Source organism: Ananas comosus, linkage group 12 (assembly GCF_001540865.1).
Source record: "Ananas comosus cultivar F153 linkage group 12, ASM154086v1, whole genome shotgun sequence".
In the NCBI taxonomy this organism is placed as follows: domain Eukaryota; kingdom Viridiplantae; phylum Streptophyta; class Magnoliopsida; order Poales; family Bromeliaceae; genus Ananas; species Ananas comosus.
In genome coordinates this window covers 4,436,208-4,457,954 of record NC_033632.1, presented here as the reverse complement: position 1 = coordinate 4,457,954, position 21,747 = coordinate 4,436,208, and the positions used below count along the sequence as shown (strand labels likewise).

Below are 21,747 nucleotides of genomic sequence, written 5' to 3'. Positions count from 1 at the left end.
TAGTATTTTGACTTCAAATTTTAAATTAATTATTTATTTTAACAAACTTATAGTTATAAGAATTGTAAAAAATATACTAACTAAATTGATAATGATAAATGCCACATTCAAATTTTAAAATTAAAGTGCCATTGACCCTCTAAAATTAAATAAATTAAAAAAATTGGCAGTAAAATTAAAATTTTAAAAGATTAAATAGTAAATTCAAAATAATTTGTAATTCAGAGGAGCTTCAGTGGCATCAAACAAGCAATGATGGAAAAGTGATTTGGATGGTTGGATTGAAATTGAGCGGTGCACCAGATGTGCAAATGCACCCGGTGCACTCAACAGTTTCTCCACCTGAACGTACACCGATCACCTCGGATCACGTGACTAGCACGTGCCCGCACTTCTCTTTCTTATATGTATGTTTCCCTCTTTTTGGTTAACGCACGATTGCGGAGATGCCCGGGCTCCTCAATCTCTTCTCCAAAACCCTAATTTTCCCTACAAAACCCTAATCCCCACTCCCCTGCTTCGTTTTCTTTGTTTCTTTTGTCGCAATTTGTTTCGCCATGGCTTCGGGAAAGAGGGAGAACGAAGTCCAAGGGCCCGGAATGGGGGATCAGATCGAACAGGTTGGAAACCTTCTCATTTGATTTCATATCTATATTTTTTTCTTTCTTGTAAAAAATTTCCACTTTGCTAACTCGCTAAACGATCGTGAAAACGGAAAATTGCTGCTTTATCCTCTTTTTTTTTAATTATTATTATTTTGAATTGGATTAGATAGGACGAGAGATTGCATATATGGATTGCTTTATCCTCTTTTTTTTTTAATTATTATTATTTTGAATTGGATTAGATAGGACGAGAGATTGCATATATGGATTGGGCTTGCTTCTTAATTTTTCGATGAAACGCTGAAGAACATTGGCCCTTCAAATGCCTGTTTTGGGGGCAGAAAAAGAAAAATAAAAACTTTAGATTTTGCAATTTTGCATATATGGTGATCATAAACAAATGCATGTTGTTTTGGAATGGGACTTCTAAACACCATAATAGGGATATATACATCTGACATGTAGAATTATATACTAACATATATATATTCCTCTAAAATGTGAATTTTTGTATATGCATATCAAAAACTTAATATATGGAGGTATTCCCTTATGCTGCAGAAAATAAACGCATTCAGAAATCCTTCTGTTTTATGAAACCTACTTCTCCACGAATTGATCGACTTCCCAAAATAAGATAAGCTTTTTTTTTTAGAGACCGCGCTTTCGAGGGGTATATTTATATGAAAAGCGGACTTCACAGGGCACCGCATATGTTAATAGATGATTTGGTGGAACATATATGTTGTTACGGTCTGGCACGGTGAACACGTGCTGCCCCTGCAGTTCACGGTAACCACGTGCCTTCCGTCCCTATTGTGTTGATATATGATTCGGGTGCTGCCGAAATATGCCAGAATGCCGTATCATGCCAACTGCAAATCGGCAGCCTTGCATGCCGGTGGCATGGCAATCCTTGCTTATATGTATAATTTATCGTTGTTCATGCATGCTTAAAAGAGGTTATATTGATATAGTATTGGTGTCTTATTTCTCTACTTATAAGAATGTGGCGGGAAAATGTTCAAATTGATCTTTGTAAATGTGGGTTCACTTTGCATGAGCAGGTCGTAAACAGTGTGATATTCCTTTGCTATATAATCTGCTTTTCTTGTTAGACTCTGATGACGGTATTTTTAATTTTTTGTTGAATGTAATTTAATTAAGCTGCGATGGTGAGTTTTAAAGAAAATTAGTTTCAAAAAATAAATTTAAGGATCCAAGTTCACCATAAGTTATCACTGAATGCAACTCAATCTGAGATGAACAGAAGAAAATCACAAGTTGGATTAAAAAAATTGAGGTAGGGCAATAAATGAATTTATGAAATACACAGGTATAAATGTTCTATATGATAAATGGAAAAAATTTCTAAGAGCTACTTTTATGAAACTATGAGGTAGGGCAATAAATGAATTTATGAAATACACAGGTATAAATGTTCTATATGATAAATGGAAAAAATTTCTAAGAGCTACTTCTATGAAGCTATGTAGTTGTTATTTTGATACCAATGACCAAAGCATTATTCTATTCTATTGATGTTATCATTGGGGGTCAATTCATAGATTTTCTTTCCTTCTGTCACTTTTCACTCGAAGGGTTGAAGAGAGATATGCATCAAGCTATTCACAATTAATAATTTACAATGAACATTTTGATGAGTGCAAAAGATCTTGTTGGCGATTCTTCTGTATAATGTGATGATATGTCCTACATAAAAACAAATTACTGCAAAACTTGAGTAGGAAAACTACCTGTCCAGATAAAGAGTCCGATCATGCATTTTCATATCTGATTGAGTTGCATTAAGAAAGGGAGATGATAAACCGGATATTTTTCCAGTAACCATCCCTGAATATAGGGAGATCTAGTGGACCCTACCTGTACATTTAACAAAAATTTCGGCAGCAGGATCTATCAAACAAGTTGTTGCCTCATAACTACTTATAAAGGTGTTCTTATTAATTATAAACAGAAATATGCTAAATCATATCTAGTCATCAAACATTTTATGTTTGTGTTCTGTTAAAAACACAAAACGAGAAGTAATCAAATATCAGGATAATCCATTGACAACTTGCTGTGTAGAAACTGTTAGTGGCATCTGTCTATTGTTTCATATTCTGTTTATCAATGTGGCCTAACAACTACATGGATTGATCTAGTTGTCTAATTTGAAATTGAACAGCTCTTTGTAAGACATTTGTTTTTTATATGAAAATGCATATTGGGCTTTGTTTTTGACATTATGTTGGTATCCCTTTGGGTTTGAGTATTTCGTTTCTTTTTCCAAATAATAGCTTAACAATATCACTTATTGTGATTATCCATATTTTATTATATTCTTTCTAAATTATCTGACAGTTTTTTATTTGCAGGTGGATGCTACGGTTCTTCAATATCAGAATCAAAAGCTTATTCAACAGCTAGAGGCGCAGAAGGCAGAAATGCATGCACTGGAAGGGAAGTTTAAAGACTTGAGAGACAAGCAGATTTCTTACGACAACACTTTGATTGCAGTGAACAAAATGTGGAATCAGGTCTTCTTTCATTACCGCATATGTTATGCTACTTCTCATTTTGTTTATATTTTCAATTTAGAGGCTTTCTGATTCAATCCCTATAAAGCTATAGCTAGTCGATGACCTAGTCCTTTTCGGGGTACGCGCTGGAGGCGAATTACGCTGTTTACAAGCATTGGAACATGAAGATTTCTCAATTGGTTCTACATTTTTAAACTTCATGTCTTTGTTTAGCTTTTTGTATGTAAAGAATTTGGCTTGTTTTCACATGTTCACTTTGGTTTTGTCCCTCTAGATGATGCTCTTGCTTCTTGTCCTCCGGAAGAGATATTTCTTTGTAGGCTCCTAAGATCAGGCTATGTTGATAAGAATAGAGGAAGTATTTCTGTAAAAGCTGTACAAGAAGCCCTTTCTTTGCGCCATTCAGCAATTGTGGATCTAATGAAGCACCTCCAGGAGGCTATTGCTGCTCGACTAGCTAGAAACGAGCTTTTGGCTTCTGCTTTACATGGAAACCTATCTTCGGAAGGTTTAGAACTTTGCAGTATATTTCTGTTAGAGCTTGTTTGGCCTGGCTTTTTAAACAGCGGCAAGGTTTGAAAACACAAATCTGGATCTTTTGCTATGGTGGAAAGTTGAAATGAGCTTATGGGCGCCCAAAACAGAAGCTTCTGTGAGGAGATTTTAATTAAACAATAATATTGTTTTTGGAACAATTTTACTCAACAAGCAGTTTTTGAGCCAGACCAGACAGGCCCTTAGTTTGTATCTTAATTATTATCTATGTTAAGCACTTCAACTAACATTCTTGGATTTCGACCAATGTTGCTATAGATGCTATTGTGCAACTCAGAAACCATAATGGCTACTTGAGGGAGGTCATCAGTAATATGCGTGAGGCCATTGACGTTGTCCATCTGAAGCATAATAGGTTTACAGATGAAATCAGCTGTTATATTGACAACCATTCAAGAGAACAATCCGAAATAAAGCATCTTTCAGGTAGTAAAAAGTGTTCTTCCTGTTCCATTTACTCGAAGGTCCATCCTTAAGCTGTCATATGTGACATGTTGCATTGATTCATGTTGTCCATTTAAATGAATTTAACACTTTACAAGGAAGCACTGTTATAAGTAAGAGTATTTATTAGATTCATTTCACTGTTCTGAGCACTGAAACCTAAGGATTCTGAAATTTTTTTCCCCCCCAAAAGAGTACTAGATGGAATTTACCTAGTTGGGCTTTGTGTATCAGCAGCATGTAATTTCTTTTTGGTGTTGAAAAGCTTACTTTTGCTTCCATTTGGTGGAATTGGACTGCAGAGCAAAAAATGACATTTTTAGTCTTGATGTGGTGATGCATAAAGACATTTTGTATCATCTCATATGCAATCTTGCTTGAAGTTGTAAGATCTTTTGTTTTTTTTCTTCCTTTTCTATCGACTGGTGACTTTTAACCTTTTTGAATTTCTTATCTAGGTGACTTGGAAGAAAGCATGGCCGAGCTTGAGGAAAGTCGAAGAAAGTTGGTTATCCTGCAAATGCAAAAGCATGGGCCATCTTTTATAAATGCTTCAATTGGAATTGCTGTCAACGGAAGCATTTCTCTGGATAAACCTGCAGATAAGACCATGAGTTGGCGAGAGTTGAAAGACTCAGTTGATGAGGCTAAGGTATCTATAGCATGCCTTTTCATAGGGATAGTTGCGAATGTGGTTCGAATCAGCTTTTAGTAAAAGAATATTAAAATAAATTATGTTTATCTGTTTCAAAATCATGTAGGAATGAGCCTAAACAGGCCAGGTAGAAAAGAAAACCAGACTGCACTGCAAAAGGAACTTTTGGTTAGGTTTTGGTTTTTTTCATTATGTATTGGTCTGGTTTAGCAATCTGCTAGCTTCACCATGTTGTTTTGAATCATGGATTTGTGGTGCCGGCCATGACTTAAGTGTCGGTGCTGGACCGGAACTTGGCATTGGGCACCCTGTGGCACGCATGGACGCTGGCATTGGGAGGGCTTCTAGGTGTCTAGTGGCCTCTCCAGCAGCTTGTACGGCCTATTTGGCTTTAATGGGGCTTCTTTGGAGGTATAGTGATGTCGACATTGGCAACAGTCAAATGGTAGACAATGAGACTGCGGTGGTGGGTGTGAGGAAGATAGAAAAGCAGGGGAGAAAGGAGAAAAAGGCCATTCAAAATTCTAAATTGATCAGGGTCGAAACTTTGTTGGATTTTGTAACCTGCATCTGAGACCTGCTTGTCGTTTTTACCTGATCAAGATAGGGTTCCAATTTCCTCTCCTCTGTGCTGTCTCCTTTTCTCACATTTTCCAACGCGCCTTCGCTACTGCCGACCACCCAGGGAGCAATCCTTGCTGTTATCAACGCTCACTATGCCTTTGAGAAGCCTTATCAAAGCCATTTGAGGCTCAAGCAAAGGCCTCATGCTTATTGATCTTCAATGGAACGCCTCAATGCCATAATTCTTTCCACCGGCACTAGGAAACTTGCCACTGTGCTGTACTGTGCTAAAACAGACCAACATGATCTGTGCCAGCAGGCAGTAAATCCTTGTATTGGATAAATAATAATGTATGACCTTTGCTGCGTGTTCTTGTTTAGCCATAGAAGCAGTTCAGTCACAGTTGGTTCACCTTGATTAAACTCCTATATCTACTAATCCTTCTGATTTAGCTTTTAAAGTCAGTTCACATGTTTGAAAACTGACGCCAAAACAATGATTCTGATCCCATTTTTTTATGCCTAAACAGTGCCAACATTAGGAGAAAACAAAAGTTGAACTGAACCTAACTAGTTTTGAAGGCTCGGTTTGGTATTACAGTTTAACAGTTTTTCTGTACACCACTACTTTTTTGGCAACACTACTTTTTGGTTGGAGTTGACAACACAACCTATAGATATTATTGTAATAATCACTTTGATGATATAAGTCCTTTTTATTCATGATTTTCCTCAAATGACAGACACTCGCAGCTAGCCGCCTTTTTGAACTTCATGAGGCTCAAGAGGACAACTTGATCCTATCTAAGCAATTGGAAGAACTTCAAGTTAGTTGTTGTTTATCTTCTTTCAAAACGTTGTATGTGTTTGCAATTCAGTTTCATAGAATGTAATCTTTTCCTAAACAACCTATTTGTCTGTTCTAGAGCCAGTTGAAGGATGACAAGTATGTAATCTTATCAAAACCCTACTCCCTTCTAGATGACCAACTCCACCACCTTACTGCAGAACTCGAAAGATACAAAGGATTAACAGAGTTTTTGCAGGTAAAATTATACTATTTTCTTTTGAAAATTGCATAAATACTAAAATTTGCAAAATATCTCAAGCGCCCTTCTATATTATGATTATATATGCTGAAAGCACTTCAAAAAATTTTAAGTTTCTCTAAATGTGTGCTTGTAGTTTTCTTAAATGCATTTAGAAGGCATTTACAAAAGAATATCTTATTTAACTGGATATACTATATTTTACGCAGTGAGGACTATATATGATATTTTAAAACATCTTTTCCCACATCTCTTTATCTCTTTGTAAGTTCAGGCTGACAGGAATAACATACTCCAGAGGGAGAAGGAACTAAGCACAAAAGCAGAGTCTGCGGACAGTCTTAAGATATCTAATAGCAATTATGAGTCCAAGATTGAAGAGCTGGAGCTTAAAATTCAGAAATTTATCAATGAAAGAAACAATCTCGAGATCAAGCTGGAGGAAACTTTGCAGGATACAGGTAAATCGGGCCTTTTTCTAATTGTGATAGTATTTACACATATACTTGGTATCTGTTTACATTTATAAATTCTGTAAAATTCAAATTGTTATATGGCTCTTGATAGTGTTGTTTTTTGCGAAAATACTTTTTATCTTAAATTGGAGAGTCATCATATTCAAGGGGAAGTGGTTTTGTATTCGAGTAACTTTTTTAACAGGGGGCATATTTCATTATTTTGTAAGTACAAGGGAATGGATGTAAGAAATTAAGTTTTTGAAGGATGATTCATTTTTCAAAAACCTTCTAAATGGTTGCTTAAAACTTTACCATTTAGGGAGAAAGGATTTTAAAGATGAGATTCATGTGATGGCATCTGCACTATCTAAAGAGATGGAGATGATGGAAGCCCAATTTAATAGGTATAAGGATGCAGCTTGTGAAGCGCTTTCATTACGTGAAGAAGCCAATTCTTTGAGAGTTTTATTAGAGAAGAAGGTATTTGAAGAATCATTATTATAGAAGCTACTTTTGGCTTTTATAATGTATTGTAGATGTTTTCCCCCCCCCCTTCAGTTCATGAGTTTTTGCATTAAATGTAATTGAGATATGTTTGCACCTCTGAAGGACTGACTTAAATGGAAATGTCTTTCATGATAGTAGACTCTTGAACACAAAACTCTGTCAGATAAATGTGCAGAGGAACTCGTCGAGATCAAGTCCCTTAAAGCTTTGGTATGTCTTGTCTGCCATCTATGATTCTTCATCATTTTTCTGTATAGCTCTTGATTAGCATATTTTCTTAATTTTAGGAATTTCAACTTTGGATCATATAAAATTATAAGGAATTTCTATGCTTTTATATATGTGGTTCTTATACCTAAAATGAATATACAGCTGGAGAAATTGGAAAATGAAAAGCAGGAGCTGCAAACTTATCTAGAAATGTACGGACAAGAGTGTTTTGACACAAGGTATGACAGGAGTTCTTCAAAGCAGCAATTATACTTCACAAAAAGATTACTTCCATATTGGTGGGGAGGATGAATTTCAATGAAAAAGCTATTGGTGCTTCTTTCAACAGCTCTATTCAAGTGGCTTTTTCGCAAAAGTTCCAACCTGGCACTAACAGGCCCAAAAAACTTAACAAAATGTTTCAAGCTACACCATTAAATTTTCTCAGGATGATATTTAATCATTTTTTTACAGGCATATTACTGGTAAATTAGCCATTTTCATACTCTAATTGTATGCACTACCTCTATCTTTGCCTTCTTATTACAACTAGAACGATAATGGAAATCAAAGAATCAGAGAACAGAGCTCGGATGCAGGCTGAATACCTGAGAACTGTCTTAGATGAACATAATCTTGAGTTACGGGTGAAAGCAGCAAATGAAGCTGAGGCTGCCTGCCAGCAAAGGCTTTCGGCTGCTGAAGCTGAAATCGCAGATTTAAGGGCAAAGTTAGATTCTTCGGAAAGGTGAACATCTTCTCTTCCCATCTTTTCACCATGGAGATTACTATTTATGTGGATAGTATTTGCACATAAGTCTATCTACTGCCATTTGCGTTCTTTTTTATTTGTTTTTTCAAATACTTGCACTTTTTTCTTGCAAAATCTGAATATTTATGTCTTTCGAATATTAATTTCTTACATATATATCCTTTTTCATACATAAATACCCCTGTTAAAAAAACCTTTGCTAGTACATAAGCAATTTCCCAATGAATTGAATGACTCTGTGAACTTAGGGGTAGTTTTGTGAGAAACTACACTTTGGGGGGATATGTTAAGAAACTTCGATTATGTAGGATAGATAACTAAAATTTTGATTTAGCAGGGATATATTTGTAAAAGCCGCCATTTTTAAGTAGATGTTAGCTGTTTCACATTACCTTATGAAGTGCTTTATTTTAGTTAGGATTGTGTTGTCAACGTTCCCATGCCACAAAAATCTTGATAGTAGTTTAACAGAGGATTTACTGGTTAGGGTTTCTGTGTCAAGCAGTTGGATTGTATTCCACAACCATTAATAGTACACTGAATGTCAGTTATTCTTGTTAAGATATTAGTAGAGAGCATGCAGCTTCTCCACCGATGCCTTGATTGGCTTGCAGTTTAAAGGCCCATTTTGGCCTTCTTTAGGTGGAGGCCAAATTGCTCAGTGTGATGACCATACTTGCCTTGTGAGCTTAGCTAATTAAAAAAGGGGTGAGGAGAGTAAAATAAATGATATTAGTGAGATACCTTGTTGTTAACTCAAAAGTTTTAAATTAGGTGGAAATATGCTACATCCCCCTAAGTTTCATGCAGTTGCAGATTGCAACCTGAAGGTCTCGATCTTTAAAAAGTTTAAAGTAAAATTCCCAATCAACACGAAGCCCTGATATCTGTCAACTTTCCTTAAGAATTAGCAGTCCCATGAAAGCCAAATGACAGTAAAGCTCCTGAGCTCATCTGGGCTTTCAAAAGAAGGTAAGAGTGTTGGACTTTTTATGGGTTCACATAATAGTCAAGTGGTAACTGCAGTTACAGAAAATAACGGAATTTGGGGCTGAGCAATTGACTGAAATGGACAGATTGTTCATTTAGTTTTCTTTCCCTTTTTTTGGTTTTTTTTTAAACATTGGCAGTGGTCTATGACACTGCTAAATTTCAGGGATGCTGGCATTCGTGTTTTTTTTCCCTTTAGTAAATATTATGCATTTCAAATTTTACTGAGAAATTATCTTATTTTTTGGCAGAGAAGTTTTGGAGCTTCAAGAGGCCATAAGAATTAAAGATGCGGAAGGAGAGGCTTATATTGCTGAAATTGAGGTAAAAGCTACCTACATGTTATTTAATCTTGTGTTCATGCATTTCATGCTCTCACGTATTTCTATCCGTTTATGTACAGACAATTGGTCAAGCATATGAAGATATGCAGGCTCAGAATCAGCATCTTCTCCAACAGGTTGCTGATAGAGATGATTACAATATCAAGGTTTGTGGAAACTCTACCTTATCATTTTTTGTTTAGAGAAAGAAGTCCTAGAACTTCCTGAACTATGGTGCAATTTGAGACCGCCACCCGAACTTCGATAACAACATAAAACAACCGGAGCAATCTGTTTTTGTTGCATGTAACCCCCTCTAGAGGTTTTGTTCAGGTGGTTTTATGTGATTTTTGTAGTTCATTTAATGTTCTTTTAGTCTGGGGCTTTTGTTGTCATCTTTTGCAGTCTCGACTTTATATATTAAAATTTAGTTAGCAATTTTCTTATCATTGGAAATTTGCCGCAAATTTGATTCACCACTTATGTTATTCCAGCTAGTATCGGACAGTGTGAAGATGAAGCAGACTCATGGTATTCTTCTTTTTGAAAAGCAAGCCTTGCTGAAGCAACTCCAGCAAGTTAATGCCTCGTTAGAAATTTCCAAGATGAAAGTTGCTCGTGGTGAAGAACAGGTGATTCTTTCTTTCTTTTTTCCAACTCATTTTCAACTTTTTATTTAAGAGCACTGGACCCCCTCAAATATCAATCTTTTATAGATGACCGCCTGGACTTTAAAAAATTCAAGTAACCTATCTGAACTGTGCTCCTGTTTTCATCAACCACCTATTACTTATTTTTATCAGCTTTCGTTAACAACTTTCAGTCATGAAAACCACATTACTCGATAACCCTGGCTCATGTAGGCATAAGAAGGGTATGGCATGGATTTGTCAGTGTCACATGAGATTCCTGCAGTAACAGCTGCAGACAGTAGATGATTGATTCACCATGGGAGTAATTTTTTGGTAATTTTCTTTCCTGTCTGGGAAAATGTGCCAGATTTCCTATACATCAAGCTCTGGATTCTGTTATGTTTCCCTACGGATCTTCAATCACATGAAAAGTCAAACATCTCAAATGCCCCTCTTCTTTTGATTACGTGCATAATTTTAGGCTTCCATGTCATTTAAGATTCTTTTTTAAAACAAAATTAAGAGAATTTGGGGGCTAGGTGGTTTGCTTGAAACAATTATCGAGTTGTGTATCTTATATTTTTAAATATGGGTAAAGATCTGTTATTGCACTCATATAGGGGATGTCACATTTTTTTTCCCTTCGTTTACAAAATAACTTTTGAATGTTCAGGTGACTATTTATTAGTGAAAACAAACACAAACGGTCAGGGGGTTCCATGCATTTTTCTAAGAATGTACCTTAACATAGTGCTCTAAAGTGAAACCATTTTACAGATGAAAACGCATGTCACCCAAGCTGTTAAAGCTTCTTTGGAGAGCAGGCATGTTGTTATTAATTTAGACAGAGCTAAGATTGAGTTAGTTGATGCGGAGAAAGAACTCAATTGGCTCAGATCAGCCGCTGACTCTTCTCAAAAGGAATATGAGCAAAACCAGAAAAAGATTGCCGAATTGAAGATGGAACTAGAGCGCGAAAGGTGGCGTTGCCCTCATTTTTCTTTTTTTTCCCCTTTTTTTCGCACAGTTACAGATTGGTCCCTGATGCATGGTCTCAGTATTTCAACTATACTCATTTAATTGCAGGAGTTTGCCCCAAGTGACAATTTAGTTGCTGTGATTTGCCCCATGTTACATTTTAGTTGCTGGAGTTTGCCCCATGTAATGATTTAGTTGACAGTTTGAAAAAAGAAAAGATGCCCCTCAGTATTGTCATTAAAATTGAAAACTAGAAAAAGTTGCCACATCGGCAAAACCTAACGATAATGCTAATGTGGTGTCTTTATCAAACCCTAAACTACCAGAAGGGTTTTAGGTATGCATGCAAACTTAAGCGGCTAATTGTCATGACTGGGGATTCAAGGGCAGAACTGAAACCAGGGTTACAATTCAGGGACTAAATAATTACTCATGTTTTTTGTTGTTATTGTTCTCTCTTGCATGACCGATAATTAACCATACATAATTAACTCAGGAATGAGAGAGAAAAGCTTGAGGAAGAGTACGAGGAAGTGAAAAGTGAAGTCATGGAAATGAGTTCTGAGAATGAAGAGGCTACTATCCAGAAGCTACAGGATGAGATTAAGGAGTGCAAGGCTATTCTCAAATGTGGTGTATGCTTTGACCGGCCAAAGGAGGTAACAGAAGAAATTATATATAGAAACCTAACTTGTCTGCATTTATTATTCTAGATTCTCTTTCTTGGTTTAATTACATATTTGCTTGCTGGATGTTTGAAAAAGTTTCAATTATGAATATGCTAGTCTCTAAACTTTGTTCCTTCCAAAAGTTCAGTCGACCATCTAAACGAAAGCTATGGCAGTGTCGCCTTAAAAATTGAAAACTCAAAAAAAAAATTACACTGCCAAAAGCATCTGTTTTCGAACAGAATACAAATGAAAGTGACTTAAGATTCAGTGGCTAATTTGTTTAAGTTGAAAATCTAGGTGCACAATTGAAATCGATCAAACTTCTGTTTGATCTTGTATTGAAATTGTACTTAACCGCCATTGTTCGCCGTAAGCATGTTTGTGCAGTTTCTCTCTTATATTCCAAGTCACGTTCCATCTTATGTGCCACATCCATCATATCTATTAAATGACGCATGAATCGGTTTTCTAGTTCATTTGGTACTATCATCTAGAAATTGATGGAGAAAGCCATTGTACGAACTTCCGAATTCGAGTTCTCAATTGGAAAAAATGATCTGGAATTCTCAGCTTCTCTTTTTTGGCATGCCTTTTGGTTTCAGGTGGTTATTACCAAATGCTTCCACCTATTCTGCTATCCGTGCATACAGCGGAACCTCGAGATCCGCCACCGCAAGTGCCCCGGATGCGGCACGCCGTTTGGTCAGAGCGACGTCCGCGAGGTTAAGATATAGCTTATTTAGAAGATTTGTTTATTTATTTTCTTGTTTATCACTCCCGTGCCCGCCCACCTCAGCAGGCCTTTATGTGTTGTTATTTTCTGTAGAACTTAGATTTCAGTATTTTATATTGTTTATATTGTAGCTTGTTTCTGTTTCTCTCTCTCTCTCTCTCTCTCTCTCTCTCTAAACGAGGTAAGGGAACAACGTGTAGAATTTGTGTTCCTTTTTTCATGAAAATGAAAGTAGGTTAGTCAATAGAATGTGACATATCTCCTCTGGAGAGTATATTTATGTGATTTTATGTACTCCTTTCATTGTTCTATCATGGAACTCTAGGTGGCAGCAACACTGACATTTTGGAAAAGCAGAGGAAATAGTTTTTCGAGAGGTAAATGCTTACTCGTATATCTCAAAATGGTGTACATTTACGGTCCACCCCCAAGTTTACAATGGGGTGGCCTTCACTAGTAACAGCAATGCGGCTAGTAAAAAAGTTTCCGCCCTAGAATTAGTGGGGTGTATATTATACATTCTTTTTGGGAGTGTATGAGTAGCATTGTTTAATTTATATTTGTAGAAATAAATTATTTTTTTTGTGCCATATAGAATTTTGACCTAAATGCTACTGTGTTTAAATTTTGTAAATGAATTATCGCGCTCTCTTTGCCTTAGTAGTGTGTGGAACAAGTCAGAGAATATAATAATTCATTTATCGTGTTTAAATATGTTATTGTGTTTAACTTGTCTTATTACCATGCTGCTTGCGTGATGAGGATAGGATCGTGTAATTTTACTGGGAGCTATTTAACAAGAAAAAAAAAGAAAAAATATGAGGGGGCTAAATGCGAAAAAAGAACCCACTTCTTTAGCTTCAGTAGAAGCGCTATTCCACGTTTTAGTTTGGTAGAAAAATATCAACTCAAGACGAATTGGGTTTTCATATTACGTTTTTTTTTTTTATTATTATTATTTTTTTATTTTTTTTGTTACTCATCCTAACATATCTTGTGCCAAATAACAAAAGAGTTTACAGAACACGTTTGCAGGTTCATAAATCCACCTTTTTGTGTATTGGTTTATTGGTAAGTTCATAATCCAAGCTATTTTGAGTTTGGTGGCGTTGCGAGAGGCAAATTGAACCAAAGTTACAGTCAAGAACCAAAAATGGTGAATATATGTTCATTAGTAAATTGGTTGTTTCTTTTTATCAGCGCAAAATTTTAAACTTTTAAAATAATAGTTAGCACCAGCAATATGTAGCAGGAGCAAGTAAGTAAACATACAAAATCCAATAGGTAGCAATTGCTCTATCACATCTATTCCATTAGCTTTCCCCAAACAAATTTTCGTCGCATAATCAGAACAAGGCTTTTGATCTCGAGTCTTCAATAGTTGCAAGCAAGAGAATAACAAGCTAACTACATGAGTGAGTGATCTTACAAATATTCATCTCAATAAACAAAATAAAAGAACTCACATACCAACATACATAATAGATCTGGCTATTTCTTAAGTGTATTACTATCAAAAGCAAAAGTAGAATCATCTCCGAGCACCTTTTCTAACCTAAATTTTACAACAAGGCAAAAGAGAGAGAAAACGAAGAATGAAGCAAAATCGGGGATTATAAGGCTTCATTCAAGCTTCTCATGTGAAAGGATAGAAGTTGGAGAAGAGCAAGCTGCCGAGGAGAATGTAAGTAACAAAGTAAACGCAGATTAAATAACCCCACTTTTTATAACTACTCGGAGAAGCCAATACATACGAAGCAAACCAGTATATCGGCGGGCTCACCGAGAGGAATCGTGTTGCAACCTGCGCGGGGGAAAAAAACTCTCGTTATTAGTGAGCCGATCTTTGAAGAAAAATTGGATCACAGAAAGCGCAGGATTCAGTTCCATCATCCAAATTGAATTGGGTTATGGACTTCGGATAACAATTGAAATCCCTCTTACGTATTTTGAGTTAAAAGGGTTGCAAATAACTGAAAATAGGAGAGCTAATAGAATGCGGATGGCACAAGCAATCAACGATGCTGTGCATGAGTTAAGAATTTGTTGGCAAGTCTTCGATCTTTTATGCATGCTGGATGAGCGTCAAGATCCAAACAAGCAACTAATATAAACTAATGCTACACTTGATGCGCATTATGTGGATGGCATCGACACCAGATATATCATAGCACATCCATCATACAAAAGAATGCAATTAGCGATCTCCAGTGCTTTTGAAAGCATTCTAACTCAAACTCCGAATTATCTCCTCAGTTATAAAATCATTATCCTGCGATGCTAATCTTGCATTAATTTGTTTTAGTAGAAATAAGATGAAGCCAAGCAGCCTTCCGCTACACGTATCTACTACCATAATATCATACATTTGTTACAATCAGCAATGCGAAGTGAATAATCAACTTGCATAAATTTTAGACCGTTTTGAAGAAGTCTGTAACGTTGGAATGACCTCAAAATCAAAAGCCAAAGAAAAAGACAAAATGGAAAAACTCTGACCTGCACATGCATCACGAAAAATGCCGTGAATGTCATGAACGCAAGATGCAAAATGAAGGGAAGAACCATGATAGAGCTCTCTCCCTGCATTCCATCGGGGAGAGTTCGGCCCATTGACTTTTTATCTTGCGAAGATTGAGCCCCATTTCTTCCTTCCTGCTTCCTCTGTCTAACCATATGATCTGCTGTTAAAATGTTATCAGGCTTCAAAATTGCTCCAACATGCAATCTCTTGACAAGAAATAGATTTGTAAAAAGCATCTAGTTGACAAGTCATCGAATTCATGGGGGAAAGTTCGTTTTATATTGAGAGAAGTTCGGTGTATATGTAAATAAATAATTCTGCAGGGAAATATATTGTTTGCTAATCTTTTCTATAGCATACATGAAAAGTGCAGGAAGAGAGTTTTTTTTTATAATTGAACAGACTCAAGAAGCGTAGCAGAACGAAGGTAGCTTCTTTGTAGCAACACAACAGGACATCTGTAGAAAGCTGATAAGGTGATACCTCGAGTACTTTTAGATGAAAGCTTGCTATTTGAAATCCACATATCATCTGAGCCTTCATTTGTTCCCATTGACTTCATCTCAGCGGCATATATAATTTCTTTATGCATAGATGATAATGGAAATTTTCGATATAGAATAGATACATAATGAACAATCGAGCAAACTGCTAGAGAAAGTATAGGAGAAGCAAGAAGAAAGTTGGGCAGCTGCTTGGCTTGAAAATATCTCAAGAAACCCACCCCCCTGACAAAACAAAAAATGAAAATGAATGATGAAAAAATAATAATGCATAGCAATGAAAAGCAAACAGCAAGCATTCTAAACAAAAGGGGTTTATCTAAACATATTAAATCTACCTGTATTACGGCCCTGGTTCCAATTTTATCCTCAGGTTTTTCAATTCTAACCATGAAATCTGACTTCAATTTCAATTTTCACCCCTAAAGTTGACCTACCTCAAGTTTCCTATTTGTCATTATAAGTCAATTTAAATAAAGTGTTATGATGTCATGGTAGACTAGAGGAAGGACATGATCATTACATAGGATAATTTTCAGAGATCTCACAATTGAAACTATGAGAATGCGATTGAAATCTCGGTCAAACTTCAAGGACTGCTTTTGAAATTTTATTCTAAAAAATTAGATTGCACACAAGCTTTGGTTTTCGAAATTAGGCAGTCCAAATAAACAGATTTCAGAAAACTTTGTGATAATATTAGCCCAACAAGGTGTTTGAAATTATTTGTTTTTCTATTGTTCTGTTAGGAAACACACTTTACAAGAAAAGCAAGGTTAGCAAATTAAGAAAGATTACAGGTGATTTTGAAAAGTACAAGTACCAGTAATGACTTTGAATAAAGCCATACAAAAGAGGGATTTTTGCTTTGCACCACGGCCTTGGTTCATAGGAATTTCCAATCAAGCAGATGTTTAGATAACCATATGCTTGGAAAGCGAGAAACGGAACAAATACGAAGAGAGACTGCACAACTCCAGCAGCAATAGCCTGTACTGCCAACTTCATTCAAACTAATTACGATCAAATGCTGTAACAACAAATACATTGATATTCTTTTTTCTCATTAATGCAACAGACAGTTCAAAAAATAAGAACAGGAATGTTATTTTATTGATTTAATTAAACAATATATCCACATATACACCCAAGAATCCAGGCAAAATCTGAATATAATGTATGCCTTCTACAAGAATAACACCTTATATTAGTACTCTCGTACTCTGAAAACTGTCCTTTTATGAAAAATTGTTTCTAATACAAAGCTAAATTCTGCCTTTGTATTGGATGAACAACTTACGATAGGGGTTTCATAAGAGCCTGGACTTTCAAGGGCTTATATGAAAATTCAATTTTCCAGAGTATACATGCAAAATCTGGATGAATTTATCCTACCATTTTATTCCTTGTTACGGGGGTATCATGTGAAATCTGAATAAATTCATATACCAACATATATTCCCTTGTTCTTAAAAGAGGCCTTATTTCAAAAACATTTTTCTAATGCAAGACCATCTTTCCACCCATGAATTGGATGATTCCCCCACTTAAGACAAAGGAATTCTGGGAAGCAACTGCACTTTAAAGGGGATTATGTGAAAATTCAGATATTAGCAGGGGTATATATGTAAAAAGATGATTTTGGATGGTTACATATATGTAAAAGCGCCAAAATATAGAATCTTACTATCGGCTTCCTTTTCTGATAAATTGCACCATAAGCTTGTAGCATGGCCTGAAAACAGAAATAACCAGCATTTAGCGCTCCATTCGACCTAGCCGAGCCAGAGAGAGCAAGCAGGATCATGGCTACAGTTTTAGCACCAGAGAATAAGTAGAACAGCCCTCCAAGTGAGAATAAGGCATATAGACTCTCCGAATATCTGCCAAAAATGTCCTCCCTTTATCACTCATATTCCACAATGGAATTTGGTTAACCAGGAGTAAGAATAAGAAGAATGAGAATACCACATTGATGAGTAGAACACAGAAGCTGGATTGAAGCTGAATAGAATAGATGCTCTTAAGGCAGTTGCTTCATCCTTTAGAATCAACAAAGATAGCCTGCAATAACCATAGGTGAAAAAGTTTACTCATTTTAAGAACTGAATATAGAACAATACAAACAAAACTTAGAACAAGATAAAAAACCAAGTAGATCTATTAAAAGTAGAAAACACTCAGGTTAATGGCAAATTTGGTCCTCAAAATTTGATCGATCATAACTGCATCCTCATAGTTTCAGTTACAGCAGCCAAGTCCTTGAACATAAAGATTAAGCCTTTTGGATGGTCAATAGTCCACAAAGAGTGCCTGGTAAGAAACCCTTGAGACTTTGCTTTGTTGAAATTGAAACTCTTGAGAACAATATTGAAATGCAAGCCAATCTTTACAGATAACGCTGTTACAATTGAAACATTGAAGGATGAAATTGAAATCCTAGTCAAACTTTAGGGGCTAAATTGTTGCAATTGAAATTATAAAAGAACACCAGTCAAACTTCAGGGACTAAATTTGCAACTAACCCAAATACAATTACGACCTGTACAAACATTACTTGCTGATCGTTTTTAAGCAGTCCTCGTTAGCAAGCAATGACGAAATTCATACCGATGAAGCACATTTACTGAAAATAACAATTTTTTTTACTATCAATATTAACAATAACCATAAGATTCACTTCTAAAATATAATTGTAAAATGCCTCATAGGAAAACTAAATTTGCAAACATTAGTAACAAATAGTAATATTAGTAATAAAAACACTTCAAACTTCCATATATTACCTGTAGAAATATACAGCGGCAAATACAAAAGCAGCATTATTCAGCACATAGCCCGACAAAGCCAATACTGCTCTATACCCGATTAATGGAATTAATGGGGCAAAAACTGCAAGCATTGGATCCAAAGTAAGGATTTGCTGGGGGAGATCAGACAAAGAAATAGAAAAAGAAAAGGGAGAGGGATTTTTCTGCATTTAGCCTTCCAAATCTACTTTCGAGCATACAGGGGTCATATTTTAACTTGCAAGGAGCGTATATGCAAGGAAATTACACATATATCAGTACAAAGCTGTAAGGATAATTACATATATATAATTTGAGGTGCATATCAGCAGAATTATCATAATAGTCCTCATAATTTTAAGATCCTATCCATTCTTGCCTAGCATCGGTCCATTAGTTCTTCAACAACCATCCTACTTTTCTTTATATATACCTTTCAAGGATCGTCAATTTGTAACATTTTGGGAATTCTCTATATTTTCTATACTGAACTGCGATATTGTCACTGTGCAACTCAGGTTGAGATTGTCATTGTTACAACCGAACGGCGCTTGAATCTTCTAGGTCATTTTGCCTCCACAACCTCTGTGCGCTACCTCTCACACCGATCCATCACGCCACCATCACAATACTAACAATCCTAAACCTTTCATACTTAGTTTCCCCATCAAATTATTCTGGAAAGGTAACTTTGAAAAGGTACAACAATCATTTAGCTAGATAACATTGAAATAAGAAATTCACAAGGACATTATCATCAAGGTGAAAAATGTATGGAGACCGTCTAGGCTTTATTTTTTTTTTGTGAAACCCTCTAAACTTCTAATCTTTTATCTGAATGATTTTAGTTCAATGAATTGGAGATTTCCTAAATCCAACACTGATAGCATTCAATTTATCATTGTCAGTCACTTTTCAGCAAATAAAACTGCAATCGTTAGCCACAAGTAGCAAATAAAGCTATCAAATTTGACAAAATTCAAATTTAAACAACTAAAATAAGTTAAATTTTAAAAAACAGGAGAGGGTATCAATTAAAAAAAAAGAGGGTCATTATCAACTGCAAGATAAGGATTTAAACTTAAGTAGATTCCCTCAACTATGGGCCAATTTGGAATAGGTCCCTCAACATTTTTCTTTTTTTTGTTCTTTTTTATTGACACTCCTTGAATTCTCAATTATTTTGATACATTTCCTAAATTAAACCAAGATTTTGTTAATAGTAATGGCTCCTATGATTTTATTATTAACCATTAACACTAAACAAAATCCATAGTTCCATCAGCTGGACAAGATATTCTAAAGAGTTAAGTTCAAAAAATTCACCATTAAATTTAAAAATTTCCCAATTTAGTCCATGAAAATAAGTTAAATCGAAAGAATCCACGGTTGAGAGTGTGTAAGGGCTCAGTTGAGGGGATCCTGGTACATTTTACCAAAAAAAGAGAAAGAGAGAACTCACCGGATCTCGAGAGGAGGGAAATGGCGACGGGGAGGAGGGGGAGGAAGGCGAAGCTCTGCTCGTACTCGTAGCCGCACTCGGCGATCCGGACGAAGTAGACGCCGTCCCACACGACGCTGGATCCGATCGCCGCCGCCGCGCTCGGCAGCGCCAACGCATCCGGCGGAGAAGATCGGCTCCCATCCCCCTCTCCACCGCCGCCGCCGCCGCCGGCGGCGGTGGCGGAGGGGGAGGAGGAGGAGGAGAGGCAGTTAGGGTTTAGCGAGGCGGAGGTGTCGTAGGGGGAGAAGAGGAGGCGCCACAGGGCGATTAGGGTTAGAAGGATGACCCGCGAGAAGAGGGCGACGCGGAGCACGTGCGCCGTAGATCCCTTCGCCTTCGCCTTCGCCTTCGCCATTGTTGAAGCTCGATCGAGAGAGCGATCGAGCGAGAGAGAGAGAGGAGAGAGGAGGGTTTGGGTTCGGATAAGCGGTTCGAGTTGTACCCGAAACGGACCCGAACCGAACCCGGTTTGTATATAGTATTTACTATCTAGTGTAACGTCCATTCGGTACAACCCGGGGTGTATGATTTTCTAGTACAACCCCTGAGTTTCAAATTTGATGTACCAATGATGTTCAATACACACACAAAAAGACAATTTTGTTGTGCCTATATGTAACTATATAATATATTTGACTAAAAATGAAGGATTGAAAATAAAAATTATTATAAAAAATTATAAAACAAATTTGAACTTAAGATAAGAGATACTGATCTTACTCTAAATAGTGAAAATAATTTTTTGTAAAAATTTTATCAGATTTGAATTGTTTTACACTGTTACATTATAAACGCATCACATCGACCATTGGAATTGTCAATTTTGAAACATTTTGATCACTAGTCAAATGATATCGAAAAATCATAAAATTTAGTTTTCAAATACTTTCAATAGTATAGATCAAGTCTAACGTAGCCGATCATCGATTTGGAAGCCGCATTATTGAACAACTTAGCACCAATAGTACACCAGCCTAGTTCTCTATATATATATAGTGTTTGATTTAATATATTTAAATTTTATCGCTCAATCGGAACTGTATAAAAAGACTCAATTGTTCAAATTAACTGCAGTTCCAATTGAAACGGTTAAAAACAGTAATTTTAGACTTAACATAAGCTAACCTACCTAGTCAACTTTTAATTTTTTTAAAAAAAAATTTCTCCTACATAATTGTTAAGTGCGTACAACAAAAAAAATTATTTATAATTATAGCACTTTATATCGTATCCAATCAAACAAAAAAAATATAACCATAATGCATTATTAATTAGGCATCTCTCAAACTATATTGTATTTATAAATTATTTATAATGCAGACAAAAAAATATTCACCAAAAAAAGAAAAGGATTGATTTTTTATTTGGGAAAACTTCAAATACCTATCCCGTGATTTCACACTTTCTCATATTAGTACCCTATGGTTTAAAGTGTTCAAGTTAGTATCCCGTGGTTTCGCACTTTTTCACTTTAGTACCCTGTGGTTTAAAGTGTATTTAGTTAGTATCCCGTGGTTTCGCACTTTCTCACTTTAGCACCCTGTGGTTTAAAGTGTATTAAGTTAGTACCATGCTTTAGATACATTACCTAGGTTTATCGAATATTCATTTTAGTACCCTTTAGTTTTATGTTTGTCACTGATTTAACGAAAAAAAATTCCGAAATGGATAATAAAAAAAAAATCAAACCACATGATACTAACTTGATCCAAAAATGAAATCACAGAGTACTAAC

At 35.9% G+C, this 21,747-nt stretch overlaps 2 protein-coding genes across 10 annotated transcripts; one reads left to right on the top strand and one right to left on the bottom strand.

Annotated features, from left to right (window-relative positions):
• Positions 423-13,006, top strand: LOC109718344 (E3 ubiquitin-protein ligase BRE1-like 2). 5 transcript variants are annotated; one of them, XM_020244532.1, is made up of 19 exons: positions 423-620; positions 2,987-3,148; positions 3,243-3,330; positions 3,426-3,659; positions 3,965-4,132; positions 4,609-4,802; positions 6,113-6,196; positions 6,296-6,415; positions 6,693-6,879; positions 7,196-7,356; positions 7,522-7,593; positions 7,756-7,832; positions 8,147-8,341; positions 9,607-9,679; positions 9,759-9,845; positions 10,173-10,310; positions 11,088-11,290; positions 11,785-11,947; positions 12,562-13,006. In XM_020244532.1, exons 1-19 carry the CDS (start codon positions 558-560, stop codon positions 12,691-12,693), a joined length of 2,601 nt encoding a protein of 866 aa, XP_020100121.1. In that variant the 5' UTR covers positions 423-557; the 3' UTR covers positions 12,694-13,006. The 5 variants fall into 5 exon arrangements, 4 of the variants coding, with proteins under 4 accessions (XP_020100121.1, XP_020100123.1, XP_020100122.1 ...); XR_002218450.1 differs by lacking the exons at positions 11,785-11,947; positions 12,562-13,006 and adding an exon at positions 10,542-10,643 and having other exon boundaries at positions 11,088-11,223; XM_020244534.1 differs by lacking the exons at positions 11,785-11,947; positions 12,562-13,006 and having other exon boundaries at positions 11,072-11,208.
• LOC109718841 (GPI mannosyltransferase 2) lies at positions 13,976-20,413 on the bottom strand. 5 transcript variants are annotated; one of them, XM_020245283.1, is made up of 9 exons: positions 19,971-20,411; positions 18,506-18,611; positions 17,691-17,783; positions 17,544-17,602; positions 17,407-17,454; positions 16,543-16,714; positions 15,700-15,944; positions 15,192-15,376; positions 13,976-14,496 (listed from the first exon to the last, which is right to left on the bottom strand). In XM_020245283.1, exons 1-9 carry the CDS (start codon positions 20,365-20,367, stop codon positions 14,329-14,331), a joined length of 1,473 nt encoding a protein of 490 aa, XP_020100872.1. In that variant the 5' UTR covers positions 20,368-20,411; the 3' UTR covers positions 13,976-14,328. The 5 variants fall into 5 exon arrangements, with proteins under 5 accessions (XP_020100872.1, XP_020100870.1, XP_020100871.1 ...); XM_020245281.1 differs by having other exon boundaries at positions 15,192-15,373; positions 16,543-16,721; positions 17,407-17,602; XM_020245282.1 differs by having other exon boundaries at positions 16,543-16,709; positions 17,407-17,602.